Source organism: Thrips palmi, unplaced genomic scaffold (assembly GCF_012932325.1).
Source record: "Thrips palmi isolate BJ-2018 unplaced genomic scaffold, TpBJ-2018v1 HiC_scaffold_17, whole genome shotgun sequence".
In the NCBI taxonomy this organism is placed as follows: domain Eukaryota; kingdom Metazoa; phylum Arthropoda; class Insecta; order Thysanoptera; family Thripidae; genus Thrips; species Thrips palmi.
The window spans coordinates 6,778,928-6,797,654 of NW_023144626.1; the positions used below are offsets into that span (position 1 = coordinate 6,778,928).

Here is an 18,727-nt window from a genome sequence, read left to right on the forward strand (position 1 = left end):
CCAGGGCCTTGGCCGACGGCAGGGACGTGTAGTGTGTGTCGTGCAGGACGTGCAGCCTGGGGGTGGCGGCCTGGCTGCCTGCCCTGCCTGCCCTGCCTGCCCGCCTGGGCGGCGTGTCCGAGGCCGTTATGCCCGACAATGAATAGAAAGTGGCGGATAAAGGGCTGTCCTGCCTGCACGGCCCCAGCCCAGCCCCCAGCCCAGCCCTGCAGACTGATTCCGAGAGTCGTTTTCGACGCCGTGTCTCTCTCGCACTCGTGGCGCTTGCCGTATCGGCGCGCGAGAGACAGAGCGACTCTCGGAATCAGTCCGCTGTCCTGCCCTCCCAGCGGGACCAGTGCCAGCTGCGTCAGCTGGACCGCACCGCACCGCCGCCGCCGCGCCCTGGCTACGGCCCTGGCGAGCCGCGCCGCGGGCGGCACCGCGAGGGGCGGAGCGGAGGGGGCGGGCATAAATTGGCGGCGCGACACGCCCCCGACCGGTAGCGCAACGGCGCGGCGGCGAGGTGTTCGGCCGCCCGGGCATTTGTTTCTTATTTACGGTGGTGCGAGGGGTGGCGTCGTCCGCGAGCCGAGTCGCCGACGTCGTCGTCGTCGTCGTCCACGCGGTCCGCTGCAGCAACACGGATCCCTCTTCTGGACATATATCCCGCACTGCAGGACGCCACTCGTCTATAAATCAGCCAAAAGGGCTTTAGCCGCTTAGGGCGGCGATGCCTTCCCCCCCCCCCCTCCTTTATCCCCTTCGTCGAGACAGCCATATTTGCCAACCTTGAGTCTCCTTTTCAATCCCGTATTCCACCCCTTTGGCGACGGCGGAGGGGGCGGCCTCCTGTGTTGTGGGTACGACGACTCCCCCCCTCCCCTCCCCTCCGGTCCGTTGCGGAAAATAAATATTGAAGGGATGCGTGTTTTCTCCGCGTGGCTCCCGTCTTGATTGAACTTATCTTGGCAAATAGCACCCCGCCCCCTTTTTTTCCGCCCCCAGCCTCTGCGGCGCTGCTCCTCTGCGCTCCAATCGTATTCCTCCTCGGTCGTCCCTTTCCGACTTATTTTCTGCCTGGCAAACCCAAACCCTTTTCGGTTCGCTATCAGCGCCCGTCCCAGCGCCGCTAGTGGTGCCGCCATGCCGCGCTACCCCCTTCGGACCATTGTTGTGTGCGTGTGTGTGTGTGCGGCCGGACGGGGGCGGTGCGGCGTAAGACCCCTCTCAAGGACGTTGGTCGAGGAGACGAGGTTTTCCCTTAAAGGGTTCCCCAGCGAGGAAACCCAGTGGCGCGACCGCAAGAGTTGGGATTATTAAGGCGGAATGCCGAGTCGTGGCCGTGCTCGTCCTCGACGCCGTCCTCGACGCCGTCCTCGACGCCGTCCTGGCTGCGGTGGCGCCGCCGGGCGCTGCGGCCGCTGCGGCGGCGAGTGCGTGTCGCCCCGATGTAAGTCGTGACGGCGCTTGCGGGCGGCTGCGGGCGGCTGCGGACTGATTCCGAGAGTCTCGCTCTATCTCTCTCGCATCCATACGGGCCGCCCACGAGTGCGAGAGAGACAGAGCGACGACTCTCGGAATCACTCTGCGGGGCCCGAGGAAAAGGAAGGGAGGCTCACACTGATTCCAGCGGCGCTAACTGGGCGGGGTGGGGCGCCCCCCGGGGCCCCCTGCAGCGAGGCGGCCAAGCGGGTGGCGGTTCGGCGCGCGGTTCGGCGGCGCGGCCCCCCGGCCCAGGAAGCTGCCGGGGCAGGCCCACCGGAAACAGGGCCTGTGGCGCGTGCACTCCGTGGCACTCCGGTGCGCCGGAAGGGTGGCGGGGCGGCTCGGCGCCGAGGCGGCAGGGCAGGGAGGGTTGGCCGGCCGGCCGGCTTGGTGGACGCCAAAGCTAATCCCGCAATTTTTCGAGCTCAGCAGCTTCTCTGAAGCCGGGGAACAGTCGCGGCCGGTCGTCGGGGCCACCACACTGTGAAGGGCCAAGGGCTTTAAGGTTTTTTCCACTCTCTCTTTTCTTCCCTCCGGTCAAGTGCCAAGTTCGAACTGTGTCTCCTTCGGCGAGGGGAGCGCCGTCGCGCACGTCGCGTATGATTGTCTCCGGTCGCCCCCACTGTCGCCGGCGGGGAAAAAACGCCTTGACGGAGGTCTGCGCGGCTCTGGCGCCACCGCTGCGGCGCCGTTGCTCCCCCCCCCCTTCCCCCTCCGCGTTGCGGGTCGCAGTTATCGCCGAGTCTAATGGCCGGCCGCTTATCAGAGACCCGTTTGATGATTCACTTCCACTGGCCATATTTCACGCGAGTCGAGCCATTGCCGGAATATCGTTCCATTTTCTGGCGGTGCTTTGCCGCACTGCCGCTGCCGACGCCCTCTCCCCGCCCCATCTGCCGCTGCCGTGCTGCGCCACGCCAGCCTCGCCAGCTGCGGACAGGTGCTGGTCCATTAGCGGCTTGCCAGCTGCGGGTACACCGAGTGGCTCTGCTACTCCCTCGCACCTGTGGGGCGTCCCGTAAGGACGCGAGAGAGACAGGGCGACGGAAGCACTGTTCGGAATGAGCCGGTCGGCAGGTGACGTCATCCGTGGACGAGGACCCTTACCACCGTGGTGCTGAGGTGGCAAGGCCCGACTAACGGAGGGCACAGTGGGCCAGAAGACCGGTGGAGGCGGTCAAAATCCCGGACGCGTTTTGAGCTCCAGAGTCGCTAAATGGGACTCGAACCGAACGTGTGACCCCAACTGCTCTCCTAACGAGCAATCCATTGGTGGGGTTACACGCTCGGCTCGAGTCCTGTTTAGCGACGCTGCAGATCAAAACGCGTCTTGGCCCGCCTGGGCAGGTGTGCAGGGTAGCCCCGCCGCGACGCACGCTGACCCTGTCGGACCGCTGCTCGAGTTTGTCTTGGTCGTTCCCGATTTTGAGCTGCTCGCTTCGCGATTATTTGATGGAAGTAAATAAAAGGGGCGATAAAGAGAAGAGAACGGTCCGGAGAGGGGAGGGGGGTGGGGAGGGGGGCTCTTGACTTTGACAGCCGCGCGCAGTGTCGCAGATGCGATGGACGTTTTCAGAGCCAGCCGAACCGAACGGGCGCGGCTGGGAGGCTCTGGGAGGCTCTGCGAGGGCGCGGCCCCGACGCCGTCCTCGGGTCCTTCGGTCCTCCACGGCCCGTATGGCCAATTAAAAGGCGGCCGGCCGAGCCAGTCGCCGTCGTCGAGGAGGCAAACATCTTGAGGACATCTTTATTAGGACCAGTTGAAGCGCCCAATAACAGGCTTCCTAAAACGCGCCGAAACGGCCGCGGACAAGGCATAAAAGGGTCCGGGACCGTTAACGGCCTGACGAGGCATTAAGCGAGTGGAGTGCATAGCGAGGGGCTGCAGTGCAGTGCAGTGAGCGCAGCGCGGTCCGGTGCACCGCACTGCATACCGCACCGCACTGCAGCCTCTAAGGCAAGGCCAAGGTGCAGGAGGCCGCGCACAGTGGGCCAGAAGACCGGTGAGGCGGCCAAAATTCTAGATGCGTTTTGAGCTCCAGAGTCGCTAAATAGGACTCGAACCGAACGTGTGACCCCACCAATGGATTCCTCGTTCGGAGAGCAATCCATTGGTGGGGTCACACGTTCGGTTCGAGTCCTATTTAGCGACTCTGGAGCTCAAAACGCGTCTAGAATTTTGGCCGCCTCATCGGTCTTCTGGCCCACTGTGCCGCGTGCGTTATCGCGCAAACAGACCGATTCCGAGAGTCCTGGGAACCACCAGCCGCTGGACACGTTTCGAACGCTGAAGTCCTCAAATAGATCTCGAATCAGTAACTTGAGGGTATCTATCGATTCCTCGTTTCAAGGCCGATCCAGTGGTACCCTCATGAGTTGGATTCGGATTGAGTCCCGATGTGAAGACGGAGCTCGAAGCGCGTCCCTTTCGGTCTTGAGTGCGCGCTGCCACTGCCGCGCCCCAAGGCGACAGACAAGCCAGCGCAGCCGCGAGCGGGCTCATTCAGGACAGCGCTTTCGTCGCTCTGTCTCTCTCGCACCCCGACGCGACGCCCCACGAGTGCGAGAGAGACAGAGCGACGAAAACGCCGTTCGGAACGGAGCCTGGCTCCCCGCTATCTCCAGAGCGCGCTGCAGGCCCTGCTGGGGCGCCGCGTCGCGTCTGTGATTTACGCCCCAGCCGCTGTGGCGCTGCTGCTGCCGCTGCCGGGCGACGCCGCGATAAAATGCATATAATTAGCCTGCACTCGGCTGCACTTATTGTAGCAATTACAGTGCCGTCGACAATGTGCAAGGGCTGCCGTTCCAGCCCGGCGTGGCCCGGCCCGGGCCGCTGGTGTCGCTCTGACAGCTGTCACCGCGCGGCCCGCGGCCCGCCCGCCACGGCCACGGCCTCCCTCGCATTGCACCGCGCGGTCCCCGCTGGTCCCCGCGACCCTCGTGATTTAATGCGTGTTTACTATTAATTTGCGTGATTTATATGCAAACCGCTTCTTATTTACTCGCTTTCGCCGTGTTTTATTGTGGAGAGGCTGCCTGGCTGGCTCGCCCACCGCGCCGCGCCTCTCGGCTACAAATCCTAATCAAAACGAGGGGCGCGGTGAGGTGGCCGTCGAGGCCCACTGTCCTGTCACCGCGATGGCACAGCCTGGCACAGCCTGGCACAGCATGGCACAGCGATAGCAGTGCCGTGCCAACCAGCCTCTTGCGTAGCCTCCATTCGCGCGCAATGTTATTAAAAATTATTCAAATTTGTTTCGTGCTTTGCGATTTATTTTTCGCGGAGTGGAAAGTCGGGCAGGTCGCTTCGCGGTTCAAAAAGTATGAGTGTCGTTGCCGAGGGCCGAGGCGGCCGAGGCGCGGCGCGTGACGTGCGGCTTTCCTGTTTTATAAATCGACTTTATCGAGCTTTACGGTGCATTGTGGCGTCGGGTTGACACGGCTGAGAGAGAGAGAGAGAGAGAGAGAGGGAGAGAGAGAGAGAGAGAGAGAGAGAGAGTGCGTGTGAGTGAGTGCGACTGATCATGCCTCACATTCCGTCCGGGGTCGCGCTTCGCCGCTTCGCCCGGCGCGCGCTTCTTTATTGGGCAATGGCTCGGCTTTATATCGCATTGTAGCGCCGCGTGTCCGCGTCGCCGCACGGCCGGCCGGTGTGTGTTCCTCTCCTCGTTCTCCTCGCTCCTCGCGTTCGGGCTCGGCCGTCGTGCCTTTGACCGCCGTGACGGCGGTGCACTGCAAGACGCCCTGCTTTGACGGGAGACGAGCTTGCTGGAGCTTGCTGGAGCCTTGCTGGAATTGTCGCGATAGGGAGCAAAGGCAGCTATGCCCGGCCTTTGCCATGCCATGCCAGGCCGCGCCTTCCGAGCTCTGCTTTTGTCGCTGTCTCTCTCGCACCCTCACGGGGCGCCCCGCGAGTGCGAGAGAGACAGCGCGACGAGAGCGGTGCTCGGAATCGGCCTGCTGCTCCGGCTCGCGGTCTTTAATTAGGACGGTTCTTATAACGGCCCGAGCCGGAACCGACGAGCCGGAACCGAACCCATTCCTTACGGGCGAATGTGAGGTCGCCAACTCGAGTCGTCGCTGTCGGAGACGCGCTCTGGAAGCGCACACAGACTCGCCGAATTTCCTCGCGCCGTCTCGGTCGGTCCTGGTGACTTATTTTGAAGTGATGCTATCGACGGTGGGTGGCGGGGCGGGGCGGCCCTCCCTTACTTTCCCCGGCGGCCGATCGGGCGACATGGGCCCGGGGCCGACTTGCCCTCGGCTTGCCGTGTGCCCTGGCGGATGTCAACTGGAGTATCGGGCGGCTGTGATCGCGAGCCCCGCCACGCCGTGCCCTGGCGTGCCCTGCCCTACCGTGCCCTGGCGTGCCCTGCCCTACCGTGCCCTGGCGTGCCGTGCCCTGCCATGCCGTGCCGGCCGAGGCTCGGCGCCCAAAGGTCCCTCTCCGTCCGCGTCCCCGTCCCACCCTTCGCGCCGCCGAGCCGAAGCCGCCATCGAGGAACAAGTACAGTTTTAATTGCTCGGCAATCCCACAAACTAGTGTAGCGTATGTAGCGTGGCGCGACGGACGCCCTGCTTGTCTGTCTGTCTGCCTGTCTGTCTGTCTGTCTGTCTGTCTGCCTGTCTGTCTGTCTGTCTGCCTGCCTGTCTGTCTGTCTGTCTGCCTGTCCGCGCACCGCGCCCCTTTCCATTATGCCTGTAGATGGAGCAGCACGACTCGTGAGACGCGAAGCCAGCCAGACAGCCCCCGCAGCATTCCGTAATCTCAAATTATGGTCGCTGCTCTCTTTTTTGCGCTTTTTATCGTTGTTGTTTTTGTTGTGCTGCTTTTCCTCTTTGCGTTCTAATGGCGCGCGCACTGCCTCATTCATTACTTGCCGGCCCGCAGACTGATTCCGAGCGGCGCTCTGCCTCTCTCTCTCTCGGCTGCGGGACGCCCCATGAGTGCGACAGAGGTCGAATGCAGCCTGTCGACGCGTCCCTTCGACAAAGTCACTCCGACACGTCAGCCAGCTTTTCATAAAAGTCACTCTCGGCCCGCCGCGCCGTCGCGCCCTGTTTTCGGCTTGGGCCGCCTGACTGCCGCCGCGCTGCATCCAGGTGCACGGGCCTCCGCCCTTCTCTAACGAAGCCCGATAATCGATGATCGATGCTGCCTCTCTCTCTCCCTCCCGCGGTCTCGAAACGACGTCGTCGACTTGATAAGCGTCTGGGCGGTACCGCATCGCATCGTCGCGACGCCAGGACGGCGACGGCGGCGTGGTCGTGGCGGCACGGCGCCGGGAGGGACGCGCAGCAACGCGCAGACGCATCGCTCGTTTTTGTGGCCGGCGTCGCCGTCGCCGGACGGGGCGGGCTCCGCCGCTCCTCCACCGCCACTACGGTGTGGTGGAAGCGACGGCGGCGTCGCGGCGGCGGGATCACTCCTTCGGTACACTCCCGGTCAAAACAACCCGCGGCCGTACTCGCGAACGTCCAGGCCGCCGCGCTGGAGAGGGACTGCCCGTCCCGGGCCGGGCCGGGCTTGCCGGGCCGGGCTTGCCGGGCTGCGGACTGATTCCGAGAGTCGTTTTCGTCGCTCTGTCTCTCTCGCGCCCATACGGGACGCCCCATGAGTGCGAGAGGGACAGAGCGACGAAAACGGCTCTCGGGGCCGTTCGGTGTGACGCGCTCATTTGTCAGGCGGGCCGGCCGGCCGAACTCCCTGCTTATCTGTCCCCGGTAGCCGCGCAGCCGGGCAGACCAGCAGAGCGCGGCCCAGCGCCATTTGTTATAAACTGTGAATTCGGCTCCTCGGACCGCCATGGCGCGCCACCGTCGCGTCCAGGGCGGGCTGGCGGGCCAGGGGCGTGTGTCCTGTCACGATAGCGCCCGCGCCTGTGTGTGCGTGCGTGCGTGTGCGTGTCTCTCTCCCTCTTGTCGGCGGCCATGCTCCGACTCAGCAGGCCATTCGTTTGACGCTTCGGTCCACACCGTCGCGGTTTGCCGTGGCGGTTTTGTTTCCTCCCCGCTCCTGGTTCTAATGACTTGTCATTCTCTCTGTTCGCAGTGGGTCGAGGAGTCGTTCACCAACTTCGACAAAGGCATCAACTGGCGGTCGTACGTGGTGTGCGACGTCGCCTACAACAACGTCAACAACTGGCTGTGGACGCCCTTCATCGAGCGGGGCATCGCCAACCGCATCTACATCGAGATCAAGTTCACGATCCGGGACTGCTCGTTGTTCCCCGGCAACGCGCTCTCCTGCAAGGAGACCTTCTCGCTGCTGTACTACGAGTTCGACGCCGCCACCAAGGAGCCGCCGCCGTGGGAGCCCGAGAGCTACAAGATGATCGGTGAGTTGGGAGCGCCGCCTGATTAGCCGCCGAGTGGGGCGGAGAGAGGACCGGTTCAGGCCTATAGGCGCCTTTTCAACTCTTTCGTCCTCGAAGTCGACATGAAAGTGTCGTTTCCGCCCGGGGCGGCCTCAAAGGCACGCCGCGCACGCCATGCCGACCGCGTGCGATTGGCGTACCAACACGGGGCATTGTTCGTCTTCCGGAGGGTGCGGGGCGGGGCGGGGCGGGGCGGGGCGGGGCGGGCGGGGCGGGGCGGGGCGGGGCGGGGCGGCCCACAGCGGCCCACAGCGGCCCGCCGGCCCAAAGTTGTTTGCATCGTTTGGCAATGCCATTCTGGCGCTCCGAATCGAGAGGCCCAGAGTGCATGGTGAAGGGTTGCCGCGAGGGGCGCCGAAAAGGGGCGAAAGGAGGCGGGGCATCGCATTGAGCCTCATTTCCGGGTGAATTAGTGCGGCCCCGGCGTAAACCAGCGGGGAAAGCAAGCGTGGGGGAAATCCGAAATCCCTCGCCAAAACGTAGCCCCCGTTTCCAATCCACGTGAGTACGCCGTGCTGCACCTCGCCGACGTCCGGCCTGTCCGGCCTGTGTGTGCGAGAGAGAGGGAGAGTGCGTGTGCCGGGGTGCTAACGCTCGGTTTGCATTCTCTTCCGGTCGCGGCCCTCTTTTCTCCCGCCCCCATAAATCTACGACCCCAGGCTGCCTCTAGTGCCGCTGCTGCCTCGGCCTGGCTCCCTCACCTGCAATCCCCCCCCCCCCTCCCCCCGCCAGATGGCCCCGCCCCGGCCCCGCGGCGCCCCGCGGCCTTGCGAGGTCGAAACGAAAGCAGCGTTTGCCCGCGTTTGCCAGTGCCGGGGCCGCTCTCTTGCTCGACCCGTGTGATAAATGAAATTGAGGCATAAATTTGGGTTCCCGTTAAGGCTGGGGGTAAAAAAGAGAGGAACAGCAACACGAGTGTGGAAGGAGGCACGGCCCACTGTTCTCCGTGCTCGGCCTCTGTGTTAGTGTGTGTGTGTGTGTGTGTGTGTGTGTGTGTGTGTGTCAGTGTGTGTGTGTCAGTGAGTGTCTGTGTGTGTGTTTGGCTCGTGTTCGGCACGACCAGCGCACCGCCACCGCCGCCGCGTCGACCCCATCTCGACTCGACTCGACCGCGGTTTCGGCTAAGTGAAGCCGGGCCGGGGCTTTGGCCTGGTGTTATCCTGGGCAAATTGGAGGCGAGGCGCATAAAGGCGCGGCGGGGCAGGGCGGGGCGGGGCGGGGCGGGGCAGATGCCCCGACTACACTCCTGCCCAGTGCCTCGGCAGCCTAGGAGGACGATGTCGTCCCGGAATGCCTCCTGGCCCGGAGCCCGGGTGCTGCTGGGTCCGGGGGCCGAGCCGGAGGCCAGGGGGCTTGCGTCCGGATTTGCTCGCTTGCCTTGTCGTAAGGGCGAGGCGTGGCACGGCGTGGATTGGAGTGGAGCCGTTATGAGGCAATCTCGGGCGACTGCGCGTCGCAGTCTGGGACGGCCCGGACGGCCTATGGCCTATGGCTCGACCCCGGCCCATGGCTTGGCCTATGGCTCGGCCTGGGGGGCTGCTGTGGCACACAGGCCGATGCGCCCCTCCCCGAAATCCATGTCCGAATCCGGAAGGCAGACAAGCAGATTGAAAAAGAATCGAGGTCGAAAACCCCCCGTTGTCGCCCCTCGCGCCTTTCTGTCCCTTTCTTGAGAGATAATGTTCCAAAACGGCTCCGGGGTTTTGACGGGGCCGCGGTTGCCGCCGCATACCGCACTGTTAACTCGCCTCACGAGATGATTTTGCAGGCAGTGAGTCTGGCTGCGCGAGGGGCTGCGAGTGCGATGCAGATGGGTGCGGGACGCGGCGGGACGCGGCGGGACGCGGCGGGACGCGGCGGGACGCGGCGGGACGCGGCGGGACGAGGCCACCGGTTTAGATTGCGGCCTTGTTTATGTGTTGTCGGTGCTGCAGTGTGCTGCACTCGGCCCGGCTCGGCCCCACCGCACCGCAGCACGGCACCGCGGCCGGGCCCGCCCTGGTGCCGGCAGGCAAGGCAGCCCGGCAGGCAGTAAAGCACAATCAGAGTGCACGCGGCGCTGCTCATGAGCGGAATTGTATTTTGCTGTAAGGGATTTACGGCGCACTGATTCCGAGAGTCGTTCTCGCCGCTCTGTCCCTCTCGCACTCGTGGCGCGTGTCTGCATGGCTGGGTGCGAGAGAGACAGAGCGACGCGGTCTGTGTGGAGACGAGCTTCTGACGACGACGCTTGCTTTTGTTTTGGCAGGTCGGATAGCCGCGGGCGAGGGCCGCTTCAACCAGCCCACCAACAGCGAGGTCATCATCAACTCGGAGGTCAAGTCCATCCCCGTCAACAAGAAGGGCGTGTACTTCGCGTTCCGCGACCAGGGCGCCTGCATCTCCCTGCTCGCCATCAAGGTAAGCACAGTGGGTTAGAAGACAGCTGGTGGCGGCCACAAGACGCGTTTTGAGCTCCAGAGTCGCTAAACTGGACTGAAACCGAACGTGTGACCCCACCAATGGATTGCTCTCCGAACGAGGAGTCCATTGGTGGGGTCACACGTTCGGTTCGAGCCCCGTTAGGCGACTCTGGAACTCTAAACGCGTCTAGAATTTGGTCCGCCTCCACCAGCCTGCCGGCGGAGGGAGCGCCTGCGAGGTAGGCAGCCCACGCCCGACGGCGTGCTGCTGTGCCGCCGGGTTGCCTACTTCGCAGGCGCCAAGCGCTCGCGGCGCGGCGGCCAGCAGCCTGGTCCCGAACAGTGCAGCCCTCGATGTGTCTCTTTCACACTCGCGGACCGTCCCGTCGGGGTGCGAGAGAGACAGAGCGACGAGCCACTGCCCGTAGACAGCCTGCTGGGCGGTGCCGGCTCGTTGCCCCGGCGGCGGGCCAGGCCGTTACGGCCGCCAAGTCGGCTGCCAGGTACCATCACGGAACGACCCCGTCAATACTCCTCGCACAAAAGATGTCCACACTGGGGGCCATTCGGCGCGGGGTATCGCCGGGTCGCTTCTTTTTCCTCCTGACAGCGCCATGGCTCTCCTCTGCGTCCTTCCCGCGAGTACTCCAACAACTCCCGGCCGTCCTCGAGCTGAGCTGGGGCCGGTCCCGAAGGCCGTTGTCGAGTAGTTTGCCAGAGTGATGCTGAAGGAATGCGGGCAAGCCGAGCGCGTAATGCCTCTCGGAAATTCAAAGTGGTTCCGACTTGTCTCAAAGGCGTGCGACAGACAGGGAGCCAGCCACGTGGCCGCGCCGCCGCGCCGCCGCGCGTCACTTAGGAGCTCATCTTCCTCGCCATCATCATCAGCATCGTCCTCCACGCCGTCTTCATCGTCGTAATATATTTCATTACCCGGAGCGGAGTGCAAATGGCGCCGCGGTGCTCGCTTTGACGGTGTCGTGACGCCGTCATTGTCCGCCGTGCGGTGCCGGGACTCGGCGGGGCGCTGTCAGAGTGTCACAGTCGCCGTTGCCGTTTTTCCGCTGTAACCGCAAGCCCCGACCGCCGCGGGTTCAAACACCCGCCACACCATCATTTTGTTTTGTTTTTGGAGCCGCCACTAATGCACCTTCCCGTCTTCCAGGTGTACTACATCACCTGCCCGGAGACGACCGTCAACTTCGCGCGGTTCCCGCCGACGCCGACGGGCCGCGAGGTGACGGTCATCGAGCAGGCCACCGGCAAGTGCGTGGACAACGCCGAGGAGGTGGAGATCCCCACGTACCTGTGCAAGGGCGACGGCAAGTGGTACCTGCCCACCGGCGGCTGCAAGTGCAAGGCGGGCTTCGAGGCCGACGTCGAGAAGCAGTCGTGCAACGGTAAGTGTGCTAAGTGCCAGTGTAGTGGCACCCCCCGCGGGCCGCCGCACAGTGGATTTGCCAGAAGACCGGTGGAGGCGGCCAGAACTCTCGACGCGTTTTGAGCTCCAGAGTCGCTACATGGTACTCGGGCCGAGCGTGTAACCCCACCAATGGATTGCTCGTTAGGAGAGCAGTTGGAGTCACACGTTCGGCCCGAGTACCATGTAGCGACTCTGGAGCTCAAAACGCGTCCGGGATTTTGACCACCTCCACCGGTCTTCTGGCCAACTGTGCGCCGTGGGGACGCTTGAAACTAATCGCCGTCATTGGGGGTGGGGGGGCGAATTGCGGGGCGCCCAATACGGGATGTTTGCAGAGCATTAGACGGAGAAGTGCGTACCGCGATGCGCAGGCCGGGGGTGGGGGTGGGGGTGTTTGCAGTGCGTTGGACACAGAGAGAGTGTATCAGTCGCTAGACGTCCTCGTGACTGATGCTACAGCACTACCGGGGCAAAGCGACCGACCCACTGGAAGCTGGAGGCGCCCTGGAGGCCGCACGGCACCGGATCCCCTCACTGCTTCAGACTGCTTGAGCCCCTAGTTCGATTCGGCTGGCGGGCGGGCGGCGGCGCAGGGGTCTAGTAGTTGTCCCGGGGTGGGGCGGGGGCAGGGCAGGGCGGCCAGAGCGGCGACTGTCCCGGCCCGTGGGCTGGCGGTGCTGGCCGTGCTGGTGGGGGGCACAGCAGGCAGATCCCGAAAGCTGCTTTTCGTCGCGCTGTCTCTCTCGCGCTCGCGGGGCGTGCCGTAGGGGTGCGAGGGAGGCAGAGCGACGAAGCCTACGGGCCACGGCCCGCGGCGGCACGCGGCGACCCTTGTAAGTCGCCCGATAACTCCCGCCATAATTGAGGTCAGCGTTGTCTCCCCCCGCCGCCCCCGCCACCCCCACCGCCCCCGGTGGCCCACCGAGTGGCTGCCGTTTGGCGCGCTCCGGCCTTCCCGCCGTCGGCCCGTCGGATTGCCGCACAATTGTTGGCTCCTTTCTTTTCCCGCCCTTTTTCTGCGCGGCTGTACGTGGGCGTCGGCCGGTCGGCCGCGGCGCCGCCACGCCTCGCTATTCAAAGAGAGAACCGGGAAATGGCTGCGGCCTGCCTCCCTGCCTGGCGCCTCGCGGCCCGGCCGCACGGAGTACGGAGCGCACGCGGCGGCGTTAAAATAAATCTTAAACTTTGGCGGGCCGTCGGGTTTAGAGCCCGGCGCGGTGCGGCGCGGCGCACGGCGGGCCCTCCGCGACCCAATACGTACGTACTTGGCCCCCCGCCACCCCCTTCCCTCCTCTCGCCGTCTCTCTCCGCCGCCCCTCCACACACTAACTTCTCGCTCACTCTAGTTTTTCAAAGCCAATTGAGAAAGGGGGGGGGGGGCATAGAACACCTTGGAGTGTCTTGGCCGCGGAGCGCAGCTGCTCGGCCCACTCCGCCTGCTCCGCCCGATGTTTGATTTATGTTCACCACTCGCTCTGTAGACTAGCGCAACTTTCCCTTCTTTTATTTTTTCTCGTCTTGTTTCAGCTCTTTTTATTATGCACATTCTATTTTTGCTTGTTCTTTCCGCGGTCTGCTGCTCCCTGCCTATGTTTTGTTTACGTGTGCGTAACTTTTTTTTTTCATTTTTTTTGTATGAGTGTGTAGGGGTGGGGGCCACCTGTGTTTGCCGTCCCTTGCCAAGTTTGCCTCGGTTTGCCCTCAGCGACGCTTCCTTGCCCCGCCTTGCCCCCGAATCTCCGAAGCCGACCGATGCGACGCGGCGACGCGGCTCCGGTCGGACAACAATGTCCTCTCCGTATAGCCCCGGCCACCCCGGCCATCCCAGCAATTTCCTGCAGCAGCGGACTTTGTTGGATTTTGTTCCGACGCGGCAGCGAGTGGCAGCCGTGGCAGGCCAGCGTGCTGCGCCAAGTCGATTTACGACGTTTCTCCCCGCGGCATCGCAGGGTTTGTCTACTCTTTCGCGACAGTGTAGCCTTACTGGGACACTGCCCTGATGAAGTGCGGCCCGGCCAAGCCAGCTGAGCGATCGCTCTGTCTCTCTCGCACCTTCATGGAGACCTCCGTGAGTGCGACAGAGACAGAGCGACGAACCGCCGGCTTCCCGTTGGCCGTCGGCGCCGTCGGCGGAATCCTCGCATTGGGCGGGTCACGGCGACGGGGCGACGGGTCATGCGGTGCCGTCCTGCCGTTGCTGCGCTCCGCGTTGCATTGCAAATTTAATGCAGATGTCCCGCAACTTTATCCCCTCTCATCCCCCGCACGCATTCCTTGACCCGATTGCATCCGATTGCATCTGCCGCCTCCTCGGCGAGGACGTCGGCGAGGACGCTTTTTGGGCGAAACGCTGCCCCGCTTGCTTTTGTTTTTGTTTCACTCGTCGTGCTTTCTTATCCCCCCCTTTTCCCGCCAAAAGATTCAAACGCAAGCCGCGCCGCGTCGACCGCGCGGGCGGGGCGGTGCAGCTGTGGTTTGAGTGGTGGCCGGGCCGCTGCCTGCCGCCGACCCATTCCGAGAGTCGTCTTTGTCGCTCTGTCTCTCTCGCACTCGTGGAGCGTCCCGTCTAGGTGCGAGAGAGACGGTGCGGCGAAAACGGCTCTCAGTCTGCTGGGCACTGCGCCGGCTTGCTGGGATTCCGGCGTGTCCGACGTGTACATTGCGGGGACCGGCCGGCCCCGCGGCCCCGCTCTCCCTGCTGGCCGCTACGCAGCGCTGTGCGCGCTGTGCGCGCTGTGCGGCTCTCGTAAATGGAATAGAGGCCGTGTCCGTGCCGTCCGTGGTCCGTACTCCGTACTGTATGCATATTTACCGTGGCAATGCGGCCGGCACGACGCCGCCGCTGGGCCGCCGGGCCGCCAGGCCGCTACACTGCACAGACCGGCACAGACACGGGCCGGCCGCCCCGCCCCGCCCCGCCCCTTGCTGACGCGGGGACAACTTTTTAATTAAAAGGGCACTCGGGTCCTTGGCGTCTCACGCCTCGCCTCTCCCAGCGCTGCGCCGTTCGGCTTGGCGTTCGGCTTGGCGTTCGGCCGTTCGGGTCATGTCCCCGAGGTATCGTTGCAGAGCCAGGCCACCAGACCTCCGCCCGTCCGGCAGCAACGCGGCACACACTGTACTCTCCGCTCTCCTTGCCCATTTTCAGCCGTTTTTCCACTCTTATTTTTAACTTTTCTAAAAAACAGTTTCCATGTTTTTCATTTTATTTTTATTACGCTGCGTGGAAGCCAGTGGGCAAGCCTGTGGGCAAGGCAGCGGCGGACTCCCGGACCCCACACGGCGCTACGGCGGGCTGCCCGGGCTGCCCGGACCCGGTACACGCACCTCCCCCCCCCCCCTTCCTTCCAGCTGCTCCCAGCCGCTTCCAGCCCGGATCATTCCTTGATACGTTATCGGCTCCCCCTTCCCCTTCCCCTCCCCACTCATCTGCGCACTGGCCGTGCTGGCCGTGCTGGCCGTGCCCGAAGGCTGGCGGGAGGTGCGTCATAGAGAAGTCCCGCTCTGGAGGTTCCCAGCGCTGGCCGTGCAGGCCGACGGCAGGCCGTGGGTTCGAACGTTCGAACACCGGCGGGGACCTTTTTCCTCTCGGTCCGCTTAGGTATGCCTGGCGCTCTCGTTGCACCAGGCTGGCGCTGAACGGGTCACATTCGTCGCTGCGTCTCTCTCGCACTCACGGCGGGCGTCGCGCGGAGTGCGAGAGAGCGGCGCCCTGTTCGGAGCGAGACTAGGGCAGGCGGCTCCACGGCTGAGGCTCGCGAGTCCTTCTAACGGTGTCTCTGTAATGAAGCCATACGGTGAACGCCAAACGCAGTGCGGCTTCTCGTGGCGCACTTTGTCCTCGATCTATTGGGAATCGCGGCGCCGCGTTCCTGTGCGCACTTGCACCGCGAGGCTTGGGCCGCCGCCGCGACGCACAGTGAGCCAGAAGGCCGGTGGAGGCGGCCAAAACTCCAGACGCGTTTTGAGCTCCAGAGTCGCTAAATGGGACACCAACCGAACGTGTAACCCCACCAATGGATTCCTCGTTCGGAGAGCCGTCCATTGGTGGGGTCACACGTACGGTTCGAGTCCTGTTTAGCGACTCTGGAGCTCAAAACGCGTCTAGGCTTTTGGCCGCCTCCGCCCACTGCGCGCCGCCGTGAAGCTCTGCCGAGCGACTCGGAAGCACTGCTCGTCGCTCTGTCTCTCTCGCACCCTCACGGAGAGCCTCATGAGTGCGACAGAGACAGAGCGACGAGACGGCTCCTCCAAATCGCTCGGCTGGACGCGCGGTGGCGACAAGCCACAAGTGTGTGTGCGGTGGCGCGCCGCGGCCCCTTGGTCTTCTTGTGGTGGGCCAGCGAGGACTGCGGAGCTGCGGAGGAGTGGGGCTGTCACCCCTGTCCCCTGTTGACGCCAGAAGGCGGTGGCGGCGGGGGCGGCGGGGGCGGCCGGGTCCCACAGTCCCGCGGCCAACTTGGTTAAACTTTGGCGCGCTTTTTAGTGCGTGCAAAACGAGCGGGGCGGAGCAGGGCGGGGCGGCCCTGGAGAAGGAGAAGCAAGTGGGAGCTAGCGACGCTGCTGGAGCAATTAGGACTGGACTTGGGAGTCTTGGCTGGCGGTGCTGGCGGTGTGACGGCCGTTCGCCAACTGCCATCACTCAGCGCGACTCGCTCCTCGGCGCCTTATCTGCCGCACTGCCCTCCGCTCCGCCAGGCTTGGCCAGGCAGGCCACCGTAGGGCCTCGCCCTTCCCACTCGCCGCTTATTAATACTCCATTCTGCGGAATGAACAGCGCTTCCGTCGCTCTGTCTCTGTCACTCTCGTCCCCTGGCGTCTCGCAGGGAGTGGTGGGGGCCAAAATTCTGGACGCGTTTTGAGCTCCACGAGTGCGAGAGACACAGCGAGGGCTGCACTGTTCGGGACCAGGCTGCTGGCCGCCGCGCCGCGAGCGCTTGGCGCCTGCGAAGTCGGGATAGGCAACCCGGCGGCACAGCAGCACGCCGTCGGGCGTGGGCTGCCTACCTCGCAGGCGCTCCCTCCGCCGGCAGGCTGGTGGAGGCGGACCAAATTCTAGACGCGTTTTGAGTTCCAGAGTCGCCTAACGGGGCTCGAACCGAACGTGTGACTCCACCAATGGACTCCTCGTTCGGAGAGCAATCCATTGGTGGGGTCACACGTTCGGTTCCAGTCCCATCTGGCGACTGTGGAGCCCAAAACCCGTCCGGGACTTTAGCCGCCTCCATCGGTCTTCTGGCCTGGGCGGGCTGGGGCGCCTGGAGTGCTCCCAGTGTCCAGGGCGTCCAGGACGTCCAGGGTGACGGGCTTGATGCCCTCCAGTGGGCATGCCGCTGCAAGGGCGGCGCCGGACGCAACAGAGCGCACGGAAAGCTGGGGAAGGCTGGGGCCAAAAGCCGAAAGCAGGCAAAAGTCTTAATAAAGCGGAAGTGCAGCGGTTAACGCCGCCGTGTCCTCCACAACTTTGTTGCCATGGCGACAGCGCGACAGCGCGGGCCTCCAAGGCGAGGCTCCCGTAATACGCCTCTCCCCAGCCCCACCTGGGCGGCCCGGCCTTGCCCCTCGGACCCCACGTCCCCACCTCACCCCCACCCCACCCCCACCTGCAGCCTGAAGCACCCTTTGACGAAAAATTCCATCACGCTCCCGTTGCCGCCCACACTCTTTTCTACTTCTTTCTCTCTCTCTCTCTCTCTCTCTCTCTCTCTCTCTCTCTCTCTCTCTCTCTCTCTCTCTCTCTCTCTCTCTCTCTCTCTCTCTCTCTCTCTCTCTCTCTCTCTCTCTCTCTCTCTCTCTCTCTCTCCCTCTCCCTCGTCCGTAAGGGGTGGTTTCGGGCCTTGGAGGTTGGGGAGGCGAGAGTCCTGAACCTCTCAGAGGAGGCGCGCTGCACAGTGGGCCAGAAGGCCGGTGGAGGAGGTCAAAACCCCGGACGCGTTTTGAGCTCCAGGGTCGCTAAATGGGACTCGAACCGAACGTGTGACCCCCACCAATGGATTGTTCTCCGAACGAGGAATCCATTGATGGAGTCACACGTTCGTTTCGAGTCCTGTTTAGCGACTCTGAAGCTCAATACGCGTCCAGAGTTTTGGCCGCCTCCGCCGGTCTTCTGGCCCACTGTGCTCTGGGTCGGCCAAGAACGCGGGGAGTTCGAAGAGGGAACGCGGGGAATGCATGGCTGCATGGCGGCATCGTTGAGGAGAGGAGGGAGCACGCCCAGCACGCCGAGCACGGCTAGACGGTCATGGTATGCTTGTTCTGTTGCAGTGTGCGCGCCCGGCAAGTACAAGCACGGCACCGGCGACGACCGCTGCCAGCCCTGCCCGGAGTACAGCAAGGCGCCCGACTACGGCTTCTCCGAGTGCCGCTGCAACGCGGGCTACTACCGCGCGCCCAGCGACCCCAAGAGCATGCCGTGCACGAGTAAGTCCAGCGTCGCAGTGCGTCGCAGTCGAACAGCCCAAGATTGATAAATAACCCATTTCTTTTCTTTTCGCTCAGAACCACCATCTGCGCCCCAAAACCTGACGGTCAACTTCGTCGACCAGTCGACTGTCATATTGTCCTGGTCAGTGCCGCAGTTCCTCGGAGGACGGTTGGACACCATGTACAGGGTTGCGTGTGATACTTGTGGGAACACTGTATCCTACATACCCAATTCTGTAAGTTGTGGGCATTCACCATTTTTTCTTATCATTCATTAGATTTATTCCTAACCTTTCTTTTTAAAATTGTAGGATGTCTTTAATGACACTAAAGTTACCATCACTGGGCTCAACCCCGTCACCCAATACCGATTTAAAGTATTTGCTGAAAATGGTGTGACGGAGTTAGTTGGTGACAGTGATTTTGTTGATATCACTGTAACAACGGAAGCTTCTGTGACTTCATCTGTGACAAATGTTAGAGTAACAAGTGTCAAGTCGACTGAGTTATCCCTGGCATGGGATGCTCCGTTAACCAATGAAGCAGCAGATAATGAAGGTGACACTGTTGAAGTGTATGAGGTGAGAATTGAAATAGATGCTTTGCATGTAGGTAATAGCCACAGTTAGCTTGAC

At 63.4% G+C, this 18,727-nt stretch overlaps 1 protein-coding gene across 1 annotated transcript in view; it reads left to right on the plus strand.

The window, feature by feature from the left end:
• Positions 1-18,727, plus strand: part of LOC117643978 (ephrin type-A receptor 4-A) — a 139,980-nt gene that overhangs the window by 113,058 nt on the left and 8,195 nt on the right. The window contains exons 4-9 of the mRNA XM_034383164.1: positions 7,520-7,805; positions 10,093-10,244; positions 11,412-11,646; positions 17,934-18,089; positions 18,168-18,328; positions 18,404-18,673. Coding sequence (XP_034239055.1) covers positions 7,520-7,805; positions 10,093-10,244; positions 11,412-11,646; positions 17,934-18,089; positions 18,168-18,328; positions 18,404-18,673 — 1,260 coding nt within the window. The remainder of the gene's footprint in view (positions 1-7,519; positions 7,806-10,092; positions 10,245-11,411; positions 11,647-17,933; positions 18,090-18,167; positions 18,329-18,403; positions 18,674-18,727) is intronic.